Source organism: Silurus meridionalis, chromosome 13 (genome assembly GCF_014805685.1).
Source record: "Silurus meridionalis isolate SWU-2019-XX chromosome 13, ASM1480568v1, whole genome shotgun sequence".
NCBI classification, from domain to species: Eukaryota; Metazoa; Chordata; class Actinopteri; order Siluriformes; family Siluridae; genus Silurus; species Silurus meridionalis.
In genome coordinates, this window is record NC_060896.1 from 25,863,549 (window position 1) to 25,878,756 (window position 15,208).

Sequence of the window (15,208 nt, forward strand, 5' to 3'; positions counted from 1 at the left end):
TCCCATTTGAGTCTCTCTAATGGAGAATCTTGATGCAAGCTTAAACATATTAAAGCCTTTTCAGTGTAGATTGTGGTTCATCTACCCTTCAACAATAAATCAGACCAGACTTTCACTTGAATCTTCTGGACGGTCTTTCACTTCATTCCGCATTTTTTGCATAGACACAAGTCTTGAATTTCTTCTAGTATTAAAGTAAGCCTCACAGCAAAACATTAGATGATGCAATGAAGAGAAAAAAAACCAAATGTATGTGAATTAATGCTAAAAATTTTTTATGAACATGTCTGGAAATAACCACATGCTAAAAAGTGATGTTTAGGCAGTGTGGACTGTGTTGGTTTCTGTTCCATCATTATAGTGAGTAAAACAGCACAGGTGGTATCAGTTTGTAGACTGTAAAACACAATGATAAGTTAGTGAAAAGGAATATTGAATTTTAAGCATATTTGTAAGTGTGTGGTGTGTCGTCTTCTCCATGTGCATGCTTTAATCTTCGTACATTATTATTTACTCATGGATGGACTTTTCCAGTTCTGGGGAAACACAAAATATTAACCATGTTATTAATGTACCTCTCATTGAACCTCTTAAAAACAAAACGAAAACGGAACGAGAACGCTTTACTTACTTCAATAAAACCAATCATCTGAATGGAAACTTGGCCACGGATGGAAATCGTTGAAACTTTCTCCAGAGGAATGCGATGTTTGTATGTGCAATGTTGCGTGCCATTCACATAAACCTGTAGAAACATGAGACATTCATTTCATGTATTTAGTTTTTTTTTTTTTTTTACCATAAATTTTAAGTGCAAACTACATTATAAAACAAACCTCATATTCATCTGATTTAAAGCCAACGATAATTTGGAAGGCTGCTTCCTTAGTGAACGGTTTGTCCGGCACAGATTCCTCCTTCTCCCATCCACCTTTTCTGAAGGTGTTCAATGCGGTATAATAACCGAGCCGGGGGTTAAAGTGAAATGCAATGTCATCATTGGCACCTTTCCCTGTTTGGAAATTAATTTCAAATCTATACAAAAAACAAAGAAACAAGTAATGTTTTTAAAGCATTTATAAATCCATATATTTCTACATTGGCATTTGAAAGTGATGAAAAAGCATACCTGGTTGCATTTTTAGAGACGATTCCTTGAAACAGAACAGCCATGTTTTGTTTTATGGCTATCGGGATTGTATCCACATAAGGAATTGCCTGAATAGAGTATACAGTATATACAGTGTAAATGATTAGATATACAACAAATAATGTATAGGAACAAATTTTTTTTGTGACACAATAATGAAACTGATATTTACTTAATTATAATAGAGCAAGTATGTTAGATTTAATGCAAAATATGTAACATTCATCAGTTTCCCATAATGCTGAATTACTTACAGGGTCTTTGATTGCTTTTGAAATCTGTAGAGTGATTGTGGTTGACGTTGTGGTTGTTGTAGTGGTTGTAGTTGTGACTTTCTTTAGTTCCTTATAGATTGAAGAGCTACTCCAATTCTGGTAAAGAAAAAAAATGGTTTTTAAAAAAATAAAAAAATTAATAACATTATAGAAAAAGAAGAAATATTCTGTCGACTTACCTCAATACGACCGCACACCAGGGAGGCAACATCTCCAAGAATGTTAAGTGTTGAAACTTTCTCCAATGGAATGCGATGCTTGAATGTGCAAAGTTTGAAGTCATTCACGTAGATCTGCAAAAAAAAAAGAGACACGTTACTGTTGTTCTTTCATGCTAAATATGCATGCAGACAATCACAAAACATACCTCATAGGCCTCAACAGTGATGACTAGAAACAATTTGAAGGTGATTCCCTTTTCAAACGGGTTTTTAGGTGCAGTTTCCTGTGTTTCCCATTTTCCATTTCGGAAGCTGTTCATGTAGACATCTTGACCAATGCAAGGGTTGAAATGAAAAGCGATGTTGTCAGCATCAGATGGCCCCGTTTTGAGACTAATTGCAAAGCTGAAAAGATAAATAAAATATGTATCTTTAATAAAACAAACATTCTTTTTGGGGGACAGCAAATATTATAAACTATTACATTATTTTGCCATAACATGCACAATGAATCTGAAAATTTATTTTACACCTCTTATGGAAATGAACTCTCTACTGTAGCAAATAAAACATATATTTAACTAATTAAATAAAAGTTGTATTCAGCAAACATTTATACTGTAAGCACAGCACATCGAAGCTATTTTCTCCATATTTGTCCATTTAACCACATACTTTTTGCCGTCTTTTGGAACAACCGCTTGGAACATTAAGGCTGTATCTTGTTTTATCCCTTCCTTGAATTTACCCACAAAGGGTATTGTCTGTATGGAGAAAAGCATGTGAACAATCAGCTATAAGCCATCACAGAGCAGTGACTACAGAAAGTCCTGTGTGACTGTGGTTATATTCATGTCTGTGCTACGTGCTGGTTTACTCACAGGGTTGGAGACTGGAAATGAAAGCTCTGTAACAGTGGGTGCTGGACTTGAGTCCAATATAAGTGAAGAAAAGGAAGAGGTCTTCCAGTTCTGATGGAAAAAAGAAGCAGATTATCCAGAAAAAACTGCCTTTACTTATAACATTTATAGCAAGACATTTACATTTACAAACTTACATCAATTTGCATACTTACGTTAATAAAACCACAAAAGAGAAGAGAAACATCTCCTAAAATTGCAAGTGTTGTAACTTCCTCTAGAGGAATGCGGTGCTTGAACACGCAGTGCAATACGTCATTGACGTAGACCTGCAGAAACGTGTAATTTTAAACATCATGTAAAGTATTTATTTAATGTAGTTTAAACATGTGTTTATATATTTAACAGATGCCTTTATCCCGAGTGAATATAGTTATCGCAAATCAATATTAAAGAATACACACCTCATATCTGTCAGTTTTGATGACTAGAAGAAGTTTAAAGGCTGCTCCTTTGGTGAAGGGTTTGTCAGGTGCAGTTTGCTCCTTCTCCCAGCTACCTTTTCGGAAGCTGTTCAGGTAGACATATTGGCCAATGCGAGGGTTGAAATGAAAAGCGATGTCATCATCATCGGAGAATCCCGTCTTGAGATTTATTTCAAAGCTGTGAATAAAAGCAAAAGTATTACAAATATTTGTTCAAAGTATTATTTAAGTAATTGAACTATACAGTTTAATTATTTTCTTAGCCCTTCTAACAACACACAGAAGTGACATGAGCAAACATCTTAAAAATAAACGCAGAAACAGACTGAATAGCGTTTACATTGCGGGAAAAGACCACTTAGCAGGTAAAAATATATTGAATATATTTTATAATTTATCTTGAATAATCATTTTAGGATTAAAATAAGCCTAAACCTATTTCTCAACTTAAATGTATTAACATTTATAGAATATTATAGAATATTTACATAATATTCATATTTTTTATCTTTGAATGAGTACCTGAGAATAATTAAATATTCAACTAATTAATTTCAGAGTTTCAGTTTATTTAAATGTTTTAATAGTACTTCATAGTAATAATCTTGCAGTGGTTTTTGCAGTACGTCTACAGCAAATGTTATTATTTCAGTTGAAGTGCATACCGTCTGGAATCTGCAGGAAGAGTCCCATTGAAAAGAATAGCCATGTCTGGTTTTAATCCTCCTTGGATTTTAGTTTGATAGGGAAGTATCTGTAAAAAAAATAAATAATAATAATAATAAAAATCAGGTATCTGTCATCAAGCAATGCTGTCGATTGTAAAATGTTTCGTTTGGCATGTTATTGTAATTATGCCATATTCTTTATTTGTGATGGATTACTTACAGGATTGCTGATCTGATACGAAACATCTTTATTGACAGGTGCAGAAGTTGAACAAAAAGAAGATGTCTTCCAGTCCTGGAGAGCAAAGATAAATATCAAGCATGTTCTTCAAAGAAACAGCTTTGCTCAGGAAAAAAATCCAAACAAGAACAATCAACTTTACACTTACATCAATTAAACCACATATGGGAAGGAAAATATCTCCACGAATTGCCAGTGTTGAAACTTTCTCAAGAATAATGCGATGCTTGAATGTGCAATACATTAGACCATTCACATACACCTAAAAGTAATGGTATATATTTGATTAATGGTCTTGAATAGTTATTTTAATCACAATTTTTATCACAAATAAAACAAAATGAAAACATACATTATAGCCCACTGATGTGATGACAACAAACATATTCAAGGCTGTTCCCTCAGTGAAGGGGATGGCCGGTGTAGGTTCCTTTTCATCCCAGCTACCATTTCTGAAGCTGTTTAGGTTGACATATTGTCCAATAATAGGATTGAAATGAAATGCAATGTCATCAACATCAGTTGGTCCTGTTTTGAAATTGATTTCAAAGCTGAAACAAAAATCAAGAGTAAAACTACAATGTGAAAATGTGAACCAAAGTGAAAATGTTTCTAATCAATGAAATGTATTGTTTCCTTAGACCTTTTTTTTTTTTCATATAACTTCTACAGTTTCACCAGTTTAAAAATTAGTTGTACCCTTTAGCATGTGTGGATACAGTCCCTCGCAAGAACAGAGACATGCCTGGTTTTAACCCTCCTGTGATTGAACCCACATAGGGAAGTGCCTGGACAAAACACAGCGAATGTTCATTATTATGCATCTACTACAAGGGATAGAATCCATACTTAAATATATGATCATGAAGCATTTCAAATTTCGATATGAAAATATTGTGATAATCAATTACATAGTGTGACTTACAGGCTGGATGTATGGCTGTGAAACCTCTGTTGGTAGTGGTAACAGATTTTGACTCTCCTTTCTTGTGATTTTAGTTTGGTCCGCAATGAAAGCAGATTTGCTCCAGTTCTAATAAAAAATTTAAATTCGACATTTTTTTTACATATTTATTCATTTTACTTATTATTTATTTGTACTACTCATTAAAGTAGTAAAAACATGTTAACTTACATCAATAAATCCGTAGAAAGGGACTGAAACATCTCCATATATACTAAGTGTACAATCGTTTCCTAGAGGTAAGCGATCCTTGAACGTACAGAAGAACAATCCATTGACATAGACCTAAAGGAGAAAAGAAAATATTACATTTCATATTTAGATATTTACTATTTTAACTGTCTATAAGCAATAAAATACACCTGAAGCAAAAACACACCAAGAAACACACCTCAAAGCCATCAGATGTGATGACAACAAACATAGTAAAGGATGTTTCCCTTTGGAAGGGTTTAATTGAGGCAGATTCGTTACACCCCCAAGCACCGTTTCTGTAGCTGTTCAAGTATACAGACTCGTTAATGCGAGGTTTAAATTGAAACGCAATGTCACTCTCTGGAGTCCAGCCTGTTTGGAAGTTTATCTCAAAGCTGTGAAGAAAATCATGCAAAATATAAGTCAAAACCTCCATTGGAGTATTTCGAAATGCAATGTAATTAAAATTAGACCCTACATTACGGCATGTGCAGAAACAACCCCTTGAAAGTAGAGTGCCATGTCTGTTCGTAATCCTCCCGGTATTTTTGCAAAATAGGGAAGTGTCTGTAAAGAGAATGAAGAAGAGAATAAATAAAAAAAATCTTATGTGCATCGCACTGGTACATTGGAGTTTTAATTTCTTGTGTCTTGATGTATTTTCTGTCAACTCACAGGCTGAATGACTAGATGTGAAAGATCTGAAGGGTCTGCCAACAGGCTTGAGAATGTGGTCCCCATGCCTGTGATTCTTGATTGGTCCATGCATAGATACAAACTGCTCCAGTTCTGATAATAAAATTAGAGAGATATGACACATATATGATTTTGACCCCAAAGAAGATTACAGCTACTTACATAGGAAATGATTGTACCTACATCAATAAAACCATAGATGGGTTTGAAGGCATCACCACGAATGCCAAGTGTTGATACTTTCTCCACAGGAATGCGGTGCTTGAATGTACAGAGTCTCAGGCCATTCACATACACCTGCAGGAGAATTATAAAAAAAAGTTTATAAATGTGCATGTGATACTTTATACGAATTTCTGAAGAGCAACAAAATCACACCTCATAATTGTCTGAATTGATGACAAAAAACATGTAGAAGCCTGCTCCTTTGTTGAATGATTTGTCAGAGACACATTCCTCCTTTTCCCAGCTGCCATCTCTGAAGCTGTTCAGGTAGACATATTGACCAATGCGTGGGTTGAAGTGGAAAGCGATGTCATCGCTGTCAGATTCCCCTGTTTTGAAATTTATTTCAAAGCTGCGAAAAAATAATAAATGATTAACAAATTAATAGTCAACTGACATAATAACAATAATTGATAATAAATTCTTTATTTTATACATAGAGTAAAAACACACCCTTTGCAATTAGTAGGAATGGTGCCTTGGAAGAACACAGCCATACCTGTCCTTAGTCCACATTTGATTTTACTCATATAGGAAAGTCCCTGGTAGATAGTAATTTGCAAATAAATAAGATATTTGGAGTATTATCTTCAGGATGTATGGCTGTATGTTTTAGATAATGTTTTGACATTTCTTGACATCGCATAACTCACAGGTTGGATGAGTGGATTTGTCACTGCTGCTGGTAGTGATAACGGCCTTGAAATTAAACTTCCCATGACTTTGGTATTTGATTGGCTCAAATTCAGTGTGTTCCAGTTCTAAAAACAGGCATACCAATCATTAATTATATATAACTAGCTTCACTAGATGTGAAATGTATTTCCTACATCAAATTTCCAAAAAGACATCAGTTTCAAATTCATTGCTTTACTTACATCAATAAAACCAAAGATGGGGATGGAAACATCTCCAGAAATGGCAAATGTTGACACTTTGTTTAGAGGAATGCGGTGGTTGAACATGCAGTGTTTAATGCCATTAATGTAGACCTGCAGACATGAATTGGCAATTAATTATTTATTATTTATGTTATACTTGATTTATTTAAAACATTTGTTCACAAATACACACCTCATAGCCTTCCGTTTTGATGATGATCAAAATTTGGAAAGCTGCTCCCTTGATAAAGGGTTTGTCAGAGACACATTCCTCCTCCTCCCAGCCCTTTCTTACGTAGCTGTTCATGTAGACATATTTACCAATGCGAGGGTTGAAGTGATAAGCGACATCATCATTATCACCAGGCCCAGTTTTAAAATTAATTTCAAAGCTGTGAAAAGAAATTGGGGGTTAAAAACAAAAACATTATTTTATATTCTAGTTTTTTTTATTAATCTATATTTTGAATAAAAAATAAAAATATAAAAAAAGCTGGTGATGGGTATATTTAAATATTCTGTTAGGGTTTTACAGAGGATACTAGTATTCTACTAAACTATGAAATGAGCGTATACCTTTGGGCATGTGCAGGAAGAGTGCCTTGCACTATCACAGCCATATCTGGTTTTATTCCTCCTTTGATCGTGCTTACGTAAGGAAGAACCTTTGATGAATGCATAAAATTATAAAATAAAAAAAATAAAAAAATACATACACAAACAATACTGACAATATATTTAATTAATTGGAAATGCAGTCTATATATTACTTATGTTGTAAATGATTATTATAGTTAAAACAGCTGGTTTCAACTTCAAATGATTAGCTGTTTTTCATTCCACAATGGCTGACAGAGAAAAAAATTTGACTTCATACTTAAAAGGCCACTTTGTTAAGCTTTTTTATGAACCATTTATACTTTTGCATATTCTTTCCTGTAGAATTTGGACAAAAACACACTTTGTTTTTTAACTCCCCAGGATTTATTTTTTGAAGTTAATAATGATGTATCTGATAGAGATGATGTATGCAGGCAGTGCAGCTGTGGCTGCAGTGAAAGGAGACTTGTTGAATTGTGCTTGTGGGTTTCTTTTTTAAAATAAGTATTCATTCTCACTGCATGAGATTCCTGTCTGTTTATCTCTAATATTGCCTGGATGTATTGAGACATATTGGTATTGAGAGCTGAGTTGATTTAGGTAGGACTCCACTAAAGGCCTTGGTGTGAAAAGCACAGCCTGCCACTCCTATATATATATATATATATATATATATATATATATATATATATATATATATATATATATTCACAATTCAACAAGGCGTTGGTGTGAAAAGCACAGCCTGCCACTCCTGTGTATATATATATATATATATATATATATATATATATATATATATATATATATATATATATAATGAATTGTATTACTCATAGGCACACCTGTGTTAAAAAAAATGTGATATGGTTTTGCATTACAGTATGTGCTTTGACTCACAGGCTGGATGACTGGGTATGACATTTCTGATGGAACTGGTAACAGGCTTGTGAAAGAACTTCCTACATCAGTAAGTCTGGGTTGCTTCCCAAGTGTGTATGATCTTCTCCAATTCTGAAAAGATACAGCATGATTTTTAACAAACATTTTGCTAACAAATGCAACGTCTAAGAATAAATTCACTCACATCAGTGAAACCACAGAAGTTGACGGAAATATCTCCCGAAATGCGAATTGTGGTAATTCTGTCATAAGGAATGCGATGTGGAAACATCCAGTGTCTGCATCCATTCACAAACATCTGTGAAACATTTGAATATTTTCATTTTGTGTTTTATTTCATGCCATTCAAATGTCAATCAATGAATTCAAATGATGCACCTCAAAACCTTTGGAACTGATGGAAATCAGTACATTAAAAGCTGTCGCCCTCATGAAGGGTTTATCAGTGACCAATTGCTCTTTGTTCCAGTCACCATTTTTGCAGCTATTCAGGTATAAGTAAAGACCAAGTCGAGGGTTAAAAGTAAGAGGAATGTCATCTTCTTTGTTTGGCCCTGTTTGGAAATTGATTAAGAACCTTTAATAAAAAAAAAAAAGACAAAAAGTAAAAATGTAAAGCATTAGTTAAATAACACGGGTTAAGTGGATTTTTTAAATACTGAATTCAGATTTTTTTTAATACTGAAACTTTAGACATTTATATATATTGAAAGAGAGAGAGAGAGAGAGAGAGAGAGAGAGAGAGAGAGAGAGAGAGAGAGAGAGAGAGAGAGAGAGAGAGAGAGAGAGAGAGAGAGAGATGACAGCTTACTGGTCGCCATCTGCAGGAATAGTTCCTTCAACGTAAAAAGCTACTCCTTGTTTTATCTCTACACCTACTGGTGCGATGTAGGGAATTTTCTGTAGCACAAATAGCATTTCCTTAATCATATAATTTGTATGACGTGATATATGCCATATCAGTTATCATTAGGAGTGGCTAAAGAAGAAATACTAAATTCTAGCAATAATATTGTTTTTTTAAGGTAAGATATAAGTTTTGAAACAATTCATGTGCTATTTTACTCACAGGCTGGATGACAGGATTTGAAATTTCAGAAGGGATGACTATCATGCTCGATGGTGAGCTTAATGTTGATGCGCTCCAGTTCTAATGGAAAAACATAAAGACATCAAGCATGATATTTTGTAAGAGAACTTGATCGTAAAACACTTTTGATTTGTTTGTGCTAAAATTGAATATTTTTTTATGCACCTGAATGAAGCCATAAAAAAGGACTGAAACACCTCCCCAAATGCCAACTGCAGATACTTTCTCTAATGCAATGCGGTGTCTGTACATGCAGTGAGATTTTCCATTTACAATGACCTGCAAAAATGTTATACATTTACTTCATGATTTTATGTGACTATTTCATAGAATACATAGTTGATTATCTAGAAACACACCTCATAACCATCTGCCTTGATGACAATCACCATAATGAAATTTTCCCCTCTGACAAAGGGTCTATCATAGACCAACTCCTCTCTCTCCCAAGCACTATTTCTGTAGGTGTCTAGGAATAAGTATTGATCAAACCGTGGGTTGAAAAGAAAAGCAACATCAGCGTTATAGTTTTGCCCAGTATGAAAACCGATTCCAAACCTGTTTGAAAAAAAAAATAAAGGTCATCATTCTAATGTCATATATTTCAAGATGTTTAATATTGAAGAAATTAAAAATAACATGTTTAGACTATATGTACAGTATATTTTTTATGTTTGTTTGTAATCTAGCAATTGTACTTATAATATAGTACTTATCGACAAATAAGAACATACTGGCTGTCATCTGCAAGAACAGCTCCACGGACATACAGAGCCATTTCTGGTTTTAGTTGTCCAGTTATTGGTCCTAAATAGGGGATTTTCTGTAGTGCAGAGTAGACATAATATATATATATATATATATATATATATATATATATATATATATATATATATATATATATATATATATATATATATATATAAACTGGTTAAAGAATTTTTTAATAAAAAAATAACCAAAAAACTATTTCCATTAATTATTCTTACCGGCTGGATGACTGCATTTGTAATCTCTGATGGAACAGGGGGTAGTGGACTTGTGACTGGGGTATCTTTGTCCTTGATTTTCAATTGGTCCTTAAAGAAAGGTGATCTGCTCCAGTTCTGATTAAATTAAACATAATATAAAACGAAACTGTCAACCAGAACATTTTAATACCTTCCGCAAGGCAGATTACTATTAAAACAGTTTACTTACATAAGTAAAGCCAAGGTAGTGGATGCAAGCTTCTCCCCAAATGTGAAGCGTATTAATTTTCCCTAAATAGGCACGATATGGGAATGTCCAGTGTAATGTTCCATTCACATAGATCTGGAGAACAGGTGCACATTTTTGATGACATGACAAATTTACATTCAAAACAATAAAATATTCATAAAAGGACATACCTCATAAGCGTCTGATTTCATTACAAACAGTATACTGAAAGTTGCACCTCTGGCTAAGGGCTTATCAACCACTAATTGCTCCTTTTGCCAGAAACCATTTGCAGTGGTATTCATGTACACATATTGGCCAAAACGGGGATTGAATGTGAATTGGATCTCATGATCAGCAGTCGGTCCCGATTTGAAATCTATTGAAAACCTGTGATAAATAATAGTACAAAACATTAATGTCAGTAGGATAAGTGAGCATGATGACAAGTGATTAAGGGTGTAACAATACAATTGATTCATGATTCACATTTTATTCAATGTATTAAATGATTTCAAATATCAGGTTATTTTGATCTGACTTAAAATGACCCTTTTTTTCTGTGCAATAAACAGTGCAAAACAATTCTCTTCTACAGATTCACCATATTTTCTAAATAAGCAAATGAATGAATAAATTGATTAAATAAATAAAGTTAGATATATAAAGTTAGAAGATCACCGTACTACAGGCCTGGCATTGTTGTTGAAAGCTACTAATTAAATATTTTTTGTGTCTATAACATGGTTGTGTAACCATATAAAATGTAATAAGTGTCAGTCTGTGATCTGGAGTTATCAGTCAGAATGCCTTCTATATATTTTATAGGTAACACAGATTGTAAAAATTGGTATTTAAACCGGAGATCCACAGTTGTTGCTTTAGCTACACAATTATTCAAATGCTAATATACACAATGAATTTAAATTTTTTTTTTTTTTACATCGCAATGTCAGGGATCCACCAGCCACACCCTCACTTGAACCACACATTCCTCCTAGCAGCTCCCCGTCGTACTAATCATGCACACCTGACTCTCATTAGCTCACACTACATAAGCACACACACTTGCAAACACTCCTCGTCTGTTCTACTGATTAGTCTGGAGAACATCACGGGACCTTCTGACTGCTCAGTCTATGGACTATCTTGTTGTGGATTATCACCAAGGACTTATTTCATTGTGGTTCTACTCTGTGGAGATATCTTATGAACTGCTCTTTGCCTGTGCATTCTGTGATTCCGTGCTTACTGCTGGTATGGTTTATCTACATTCCCTTCATCATTAAACATATCTTTGTTCTGTTGAACTTCGGCTTCTGCTCGTTCTTCCAGCCTGACACGCAATGAATCATGCCTCAATGTATACCATATAAATAATAATACATCTTAAACTTTGTGATGCTTTTAATCAATAAATTAATTAACATACTGGTTTGCAGATGGATTAACTGTCCCTTGGATTAACAGAGCCATTCCAGGTACAGTCCATTCAGAAATTGATCCAATATATGGCATTTTCTGTAACACAAACAACAAAATATATATTTTACATATAATGCAGAATAAAAATGTATCATAACAAATGTACATTAATATATAATATTATTATTATTAATATTATTTTTTTTTATTGATTTTTTTTATCTATCTATCTATCTATCTATCTATCTATCTATCTATCTATCTATCTATCTATCTATCTATCTATCTATCTTTTTTTTTTTTTTTTACTTACAGGCTGGATCACTGGATTTAAAAGCTCTGAAGGGATTGGTAGCATTTTCATAAATGAGCTCCCCAAACCTTGGATCTTTGATTGTTCTGCACATAAAGATGACTTGCTCCAATCCTTGGGGAGAAGGAAACAGTCCAAACACCATCCTCAATTATAATTAGTAATAATTTATAAATATGGACAAAACAAAATGAACAGGAACCTGTTCTACTCACATTAATAAAACCACAGACAGAAATGAAAACATCTCCTCGAATGCCAAGTATTGTAACTTGCTCTAGAGATTGGCGATGTTTGAATAAGTAGAATCGCAGACCATTTACATGAACCTTCAAAAAAAATTACAAATTTGCATTTATCATTCTCTACAATTCTTGCCTTCAAGTAATTCAATCAAGTTTAGTATTAAACCATACCTCATATCCCTCTGATTTGATGACAATCAGTAAACAGAAAGACGTTCCTTTGGGGAAGGGCTTGTCATAAACACATTCATCATTTTCCCATTTCCCATTTCTGAGGTTGTTCATGCATACATATTTAGCTGTAATGCAAGGGTTGAAATGAAAAGCGATTCCATCGTCATAAGACTGGCCTGTGTGGAAATTTATCTCAAAGCTGTAAAGTCAAACACAAACAAAAAAATCAAGATTTTCAATCGCAAATGTAATATAAATTATATAATAAAATCCCTAAATGATATTTCTGATCAATAGATGGCTAATTCGTGCTACATGTTCTTCCTGTTTTTGCTTTAAAAGTAAATTAAGATCTTACCGCTTGGCTTTTAAAGGAACAGCTCCTTGGAAGAGCACTGCCATATCTGGTTTTAAGCCTCCAGGAATTGTACCCATAAACGGAAGGGTCTGGGCAAAGTACAAACAATATGAATTAATTAATCAATCAATCAATTAATAAATAAATAAATAAATCAAGTAAGCAAGCAATCAAGTATACAACAGCCTAGATAAATTTAATCAAATAGATTGTACACATTTGTTTGGACTTACAGGCTGGATGATTGGATTTGAAACCTCAGAAGGAATGGATAAGGTGTTTGTGTATGTGCTGCCACTGGGGGTGATTTTTGATTGCTCCATAATGGAAAAGGATTTGCTCTCCACCTGATGAGAAAAAAAAAACATTTACGGTATGTTAAGACAAAATAAAAACTATAGAATGACAATAATGTAATATATTACAAACAAAAATCAAATACATATTTGCTGAGTGAAGTATAAACTAAGTAAGAAGTAAGGAAAAGACAATTGCTAAGTCACATTGATGATTAATTCAAGCAATGTATTACTTTGCATTGATGTACTTACAGAGCAGCTCATGTTGGCAACAGTATGCAGAATAAGACGATCACACCAGGTAAAATTCTGTCAGAACAGAATAAGTGTCTCAGTGTGTCCATGAACTTTTATAGTGTAACACTGTTTGGGTGGATCTTCTTTTAACCCCAGGTTAATGAAAAGCCTCCTGGTGTTTTTATAACTCTTACAGACAAGTTTAAACCCGTTAGCCCTCTAGGTACAAACTCAAATAATAAAAACAGGACATAAAATTTTACGAATGTCACAAATATGTTTTTTTAATTTTCTTTTTACACATTTCATATTTCACAGGTTATTAGTTAAAAAGTAAATCAATGACATTTCAGTTACATCTATCTATCTATCTATCTATCTATCTATCTATCTATCTATCTATCTATCTATCTATCTATCTATCTATCGTAAATATACATATTGCATTAGAATTCTATTTTTACAGATAAATTCATATTCATTGATAAGTATAAAATTTACAAAAAAATACATTTTATTTTTCATGTTATTAGAAGGCATTTGAATATTAAATATTAAATTAAGCAACAGAAATGTAAAACAGTTTTTCAAAAGATTTTTTTTTTAAATATAGCATGGGTGTGTTTGTGAGAACAAAAATATTTACACTGCCAGGAAAGAGAAAACTGAGAGGGATGGAACTGCAGTTATCTTGACTTTAATGAGAAAAGGGCACTGGAATCCAAATGAAGACAAGTTCAAAGTCTAAATGCAGATTTTTATAGGACAACAATCCAGAATAGGTAAGGACTAAACACAAAAACCAGAACATTTAAAAGGTCAAACCAGATCAGTAAAACTTGGTTGATAACATCATGTGCACAAGAAAAACTGAGTGTATACAGATTTCTGATTATTAAAAGTCTCTTTTAAAGTGTCTGTGTGTGGTTCAAAACAGGTGTGCTCAATCAGAAGACAAATGATTGAGGACATGTTGATGTATGTGAGTTCCATGTTTGTAGGCCATATTGTACATTGAAATGGAATTCACTTAATGGGTTAACCTGATACACACATACACTTTGAAAAGCCTATCATGACTTGAACATTCTATTCAGCTAACCAAGTGTCGGTGCTAAAACCAATAGCAAAAGTCAGTGGAACTAAGGCAGTGCAAGAGCTAGGCTAATGCTAAACCCACTTCGACTATCTCTTTCAAACATGTTTCTTGCAAATGTATGGTCCCTGTTGAATGAATTATAAATATCCTTGACAGCCAGAGGCATGCACCTGGTGCGTGTAAACACATACGTGACAGCAGACTACTATTAAAATACTCTGTTGCATTAAATATTATGTCTCTTTATGTGTACATTTTGCATTTGTCAGTTACATCGCCTTAGTACGTATAGGTTTGCATATTATATGTCAGTTGGCAATATCACAAAGCTATCACCATACACTTTGGGCATGTTATCTATTGAGGTTTACATACACTAACTGCCCAAAGGGGGAAGAGTTTTTCCCTCAAGAATCCTTCATTTGTTTTTAATAAATGAGAACATTTCCCAAAATGAAACTGAT

The 15,208-nt window shown here is 33.5% G+C and overlaps 4 protein-coding genes and 1 long non-coding RNA gene across 5 annotated transcripts; 1 reads left to right on the top strand and 4 right to left on the bottom strand.

Moving 5' to 3' along the window:
• Positions 1–2: 2 nt before the first annotated feature.
• Positions 3–5,435, bottom strand: LOC124395478. The gene is made up of 19 exons (XM_046863978.1): positions 5,196–5,435; positions 4,976–5,089; positions 4,766–4,873; positions 4,540–4,628; positions 4,193–4,391; positions 3,989–4,102; positions 3,820–3,894; positions 3,597–3,685; positions 2,911–3,109; positions 2,662–2,775; positions 2,468–2,557; positions 2,262–2,350; positions 1,793–1,991; positions 1,605–1,718; positions 1,405–1,521; positions 1,130–1,218; positions 837–1,035; positions 632–745; positions 3–536 (listed from the first exon to the last, which is right to left on the bottom strand). Exons 1-19 carry the CDS (start codon positions 5,433–5,435, stop codon positions 507–509), a joined length of 2,382 nt encoding a protein of 793 aa, XP_046719934.1. The 3' UTR covers positions 3–506.
• Positions 5,398–8,409, bottom strand: LOC124396186 (galectin-6-like). The gene is made up of 10 exons (XM_046865239.1): positions 8,302–8,409; positions 7,378–7,466; positions 6,995–7,193; positions 6,799–6,912; positions 6,574–6,681; positions 6,374–6,462; positions 6,074–6,272; positions 5,879–5,992; positions 5,675–5,788; positions 5,398–5,566 (listed from the first exon to the last, which is right to left on the bottom strand). Exons 1-10 carry the CDS (start codon positions 8,323–8,325, stop codon positions 5,474–5,476), a joined length of 1,143 nt encoding a protein of 380 aa, XP_046721195.1. The 5' UTR covers positions 8,326–8,409; the 3' UTR covers positions 5,398–5,473.
• A 702-nt stretch (positions 8,410–9,111) lies between these two features.
• On the bottom strand, positions 9,112–9,946 carry LOC124395479 (galectin-8-like). The gene is made up of 4 exons (XM_046863979.1): positions 9,754–9,946; positions 9,560–9,673; positions 9,374–9,454; positions 9,112–9,204 (listed from the first exon to the last, which is right to left on the bottom strand). Exons 1-4 carry the CDS (start codon positions 9,784–9,786, stop codon positions 9,112–9,114), a joined length of 321 nt encoding a protein of 106 aa, XP_046719935.1. The 5' UTR covers positions 9,787–9,946.
• Positions 9,947–11,709: 1,763 nt separating this feature from the next.
• LOC124396164 lies at positions 11,710–12,640 on the top strand. The gene is made up of 3 exons (XR_006927736.1): positions 11,710–11,851; positions 12,037–12,075; positions 12,335–12,640. It is a non-coding gene; the product is annotated as an uncharacterized LOC124396164 (long non-coding RNA).
• Positions 12,641–12,721: 81 nt separating this feature from the next.
• Positions 12,722–13,692, bottom strand: LOC124395481 (galectin-4-like). Its single transcript, XM_046863980.1, has 4 exons — positions 13,661–13,692; positions 13,343–13,456; positions 13,110–13,198; positions 12,722–12,950 (listed from the first exon to the last, which is right to left on the bottom strand). Exons 1-4 carry the CDS (start codon positions 13,670–13,672, stop codon positions 12,722–12,724), a joined length of 444 nt encoding a protein of 147 aa, XP_046719936.1. The 5' UTR covers positions 13,673–13,692.
• Positions 13,693–15,208: the final 1,516 nt, after the last annotated feature.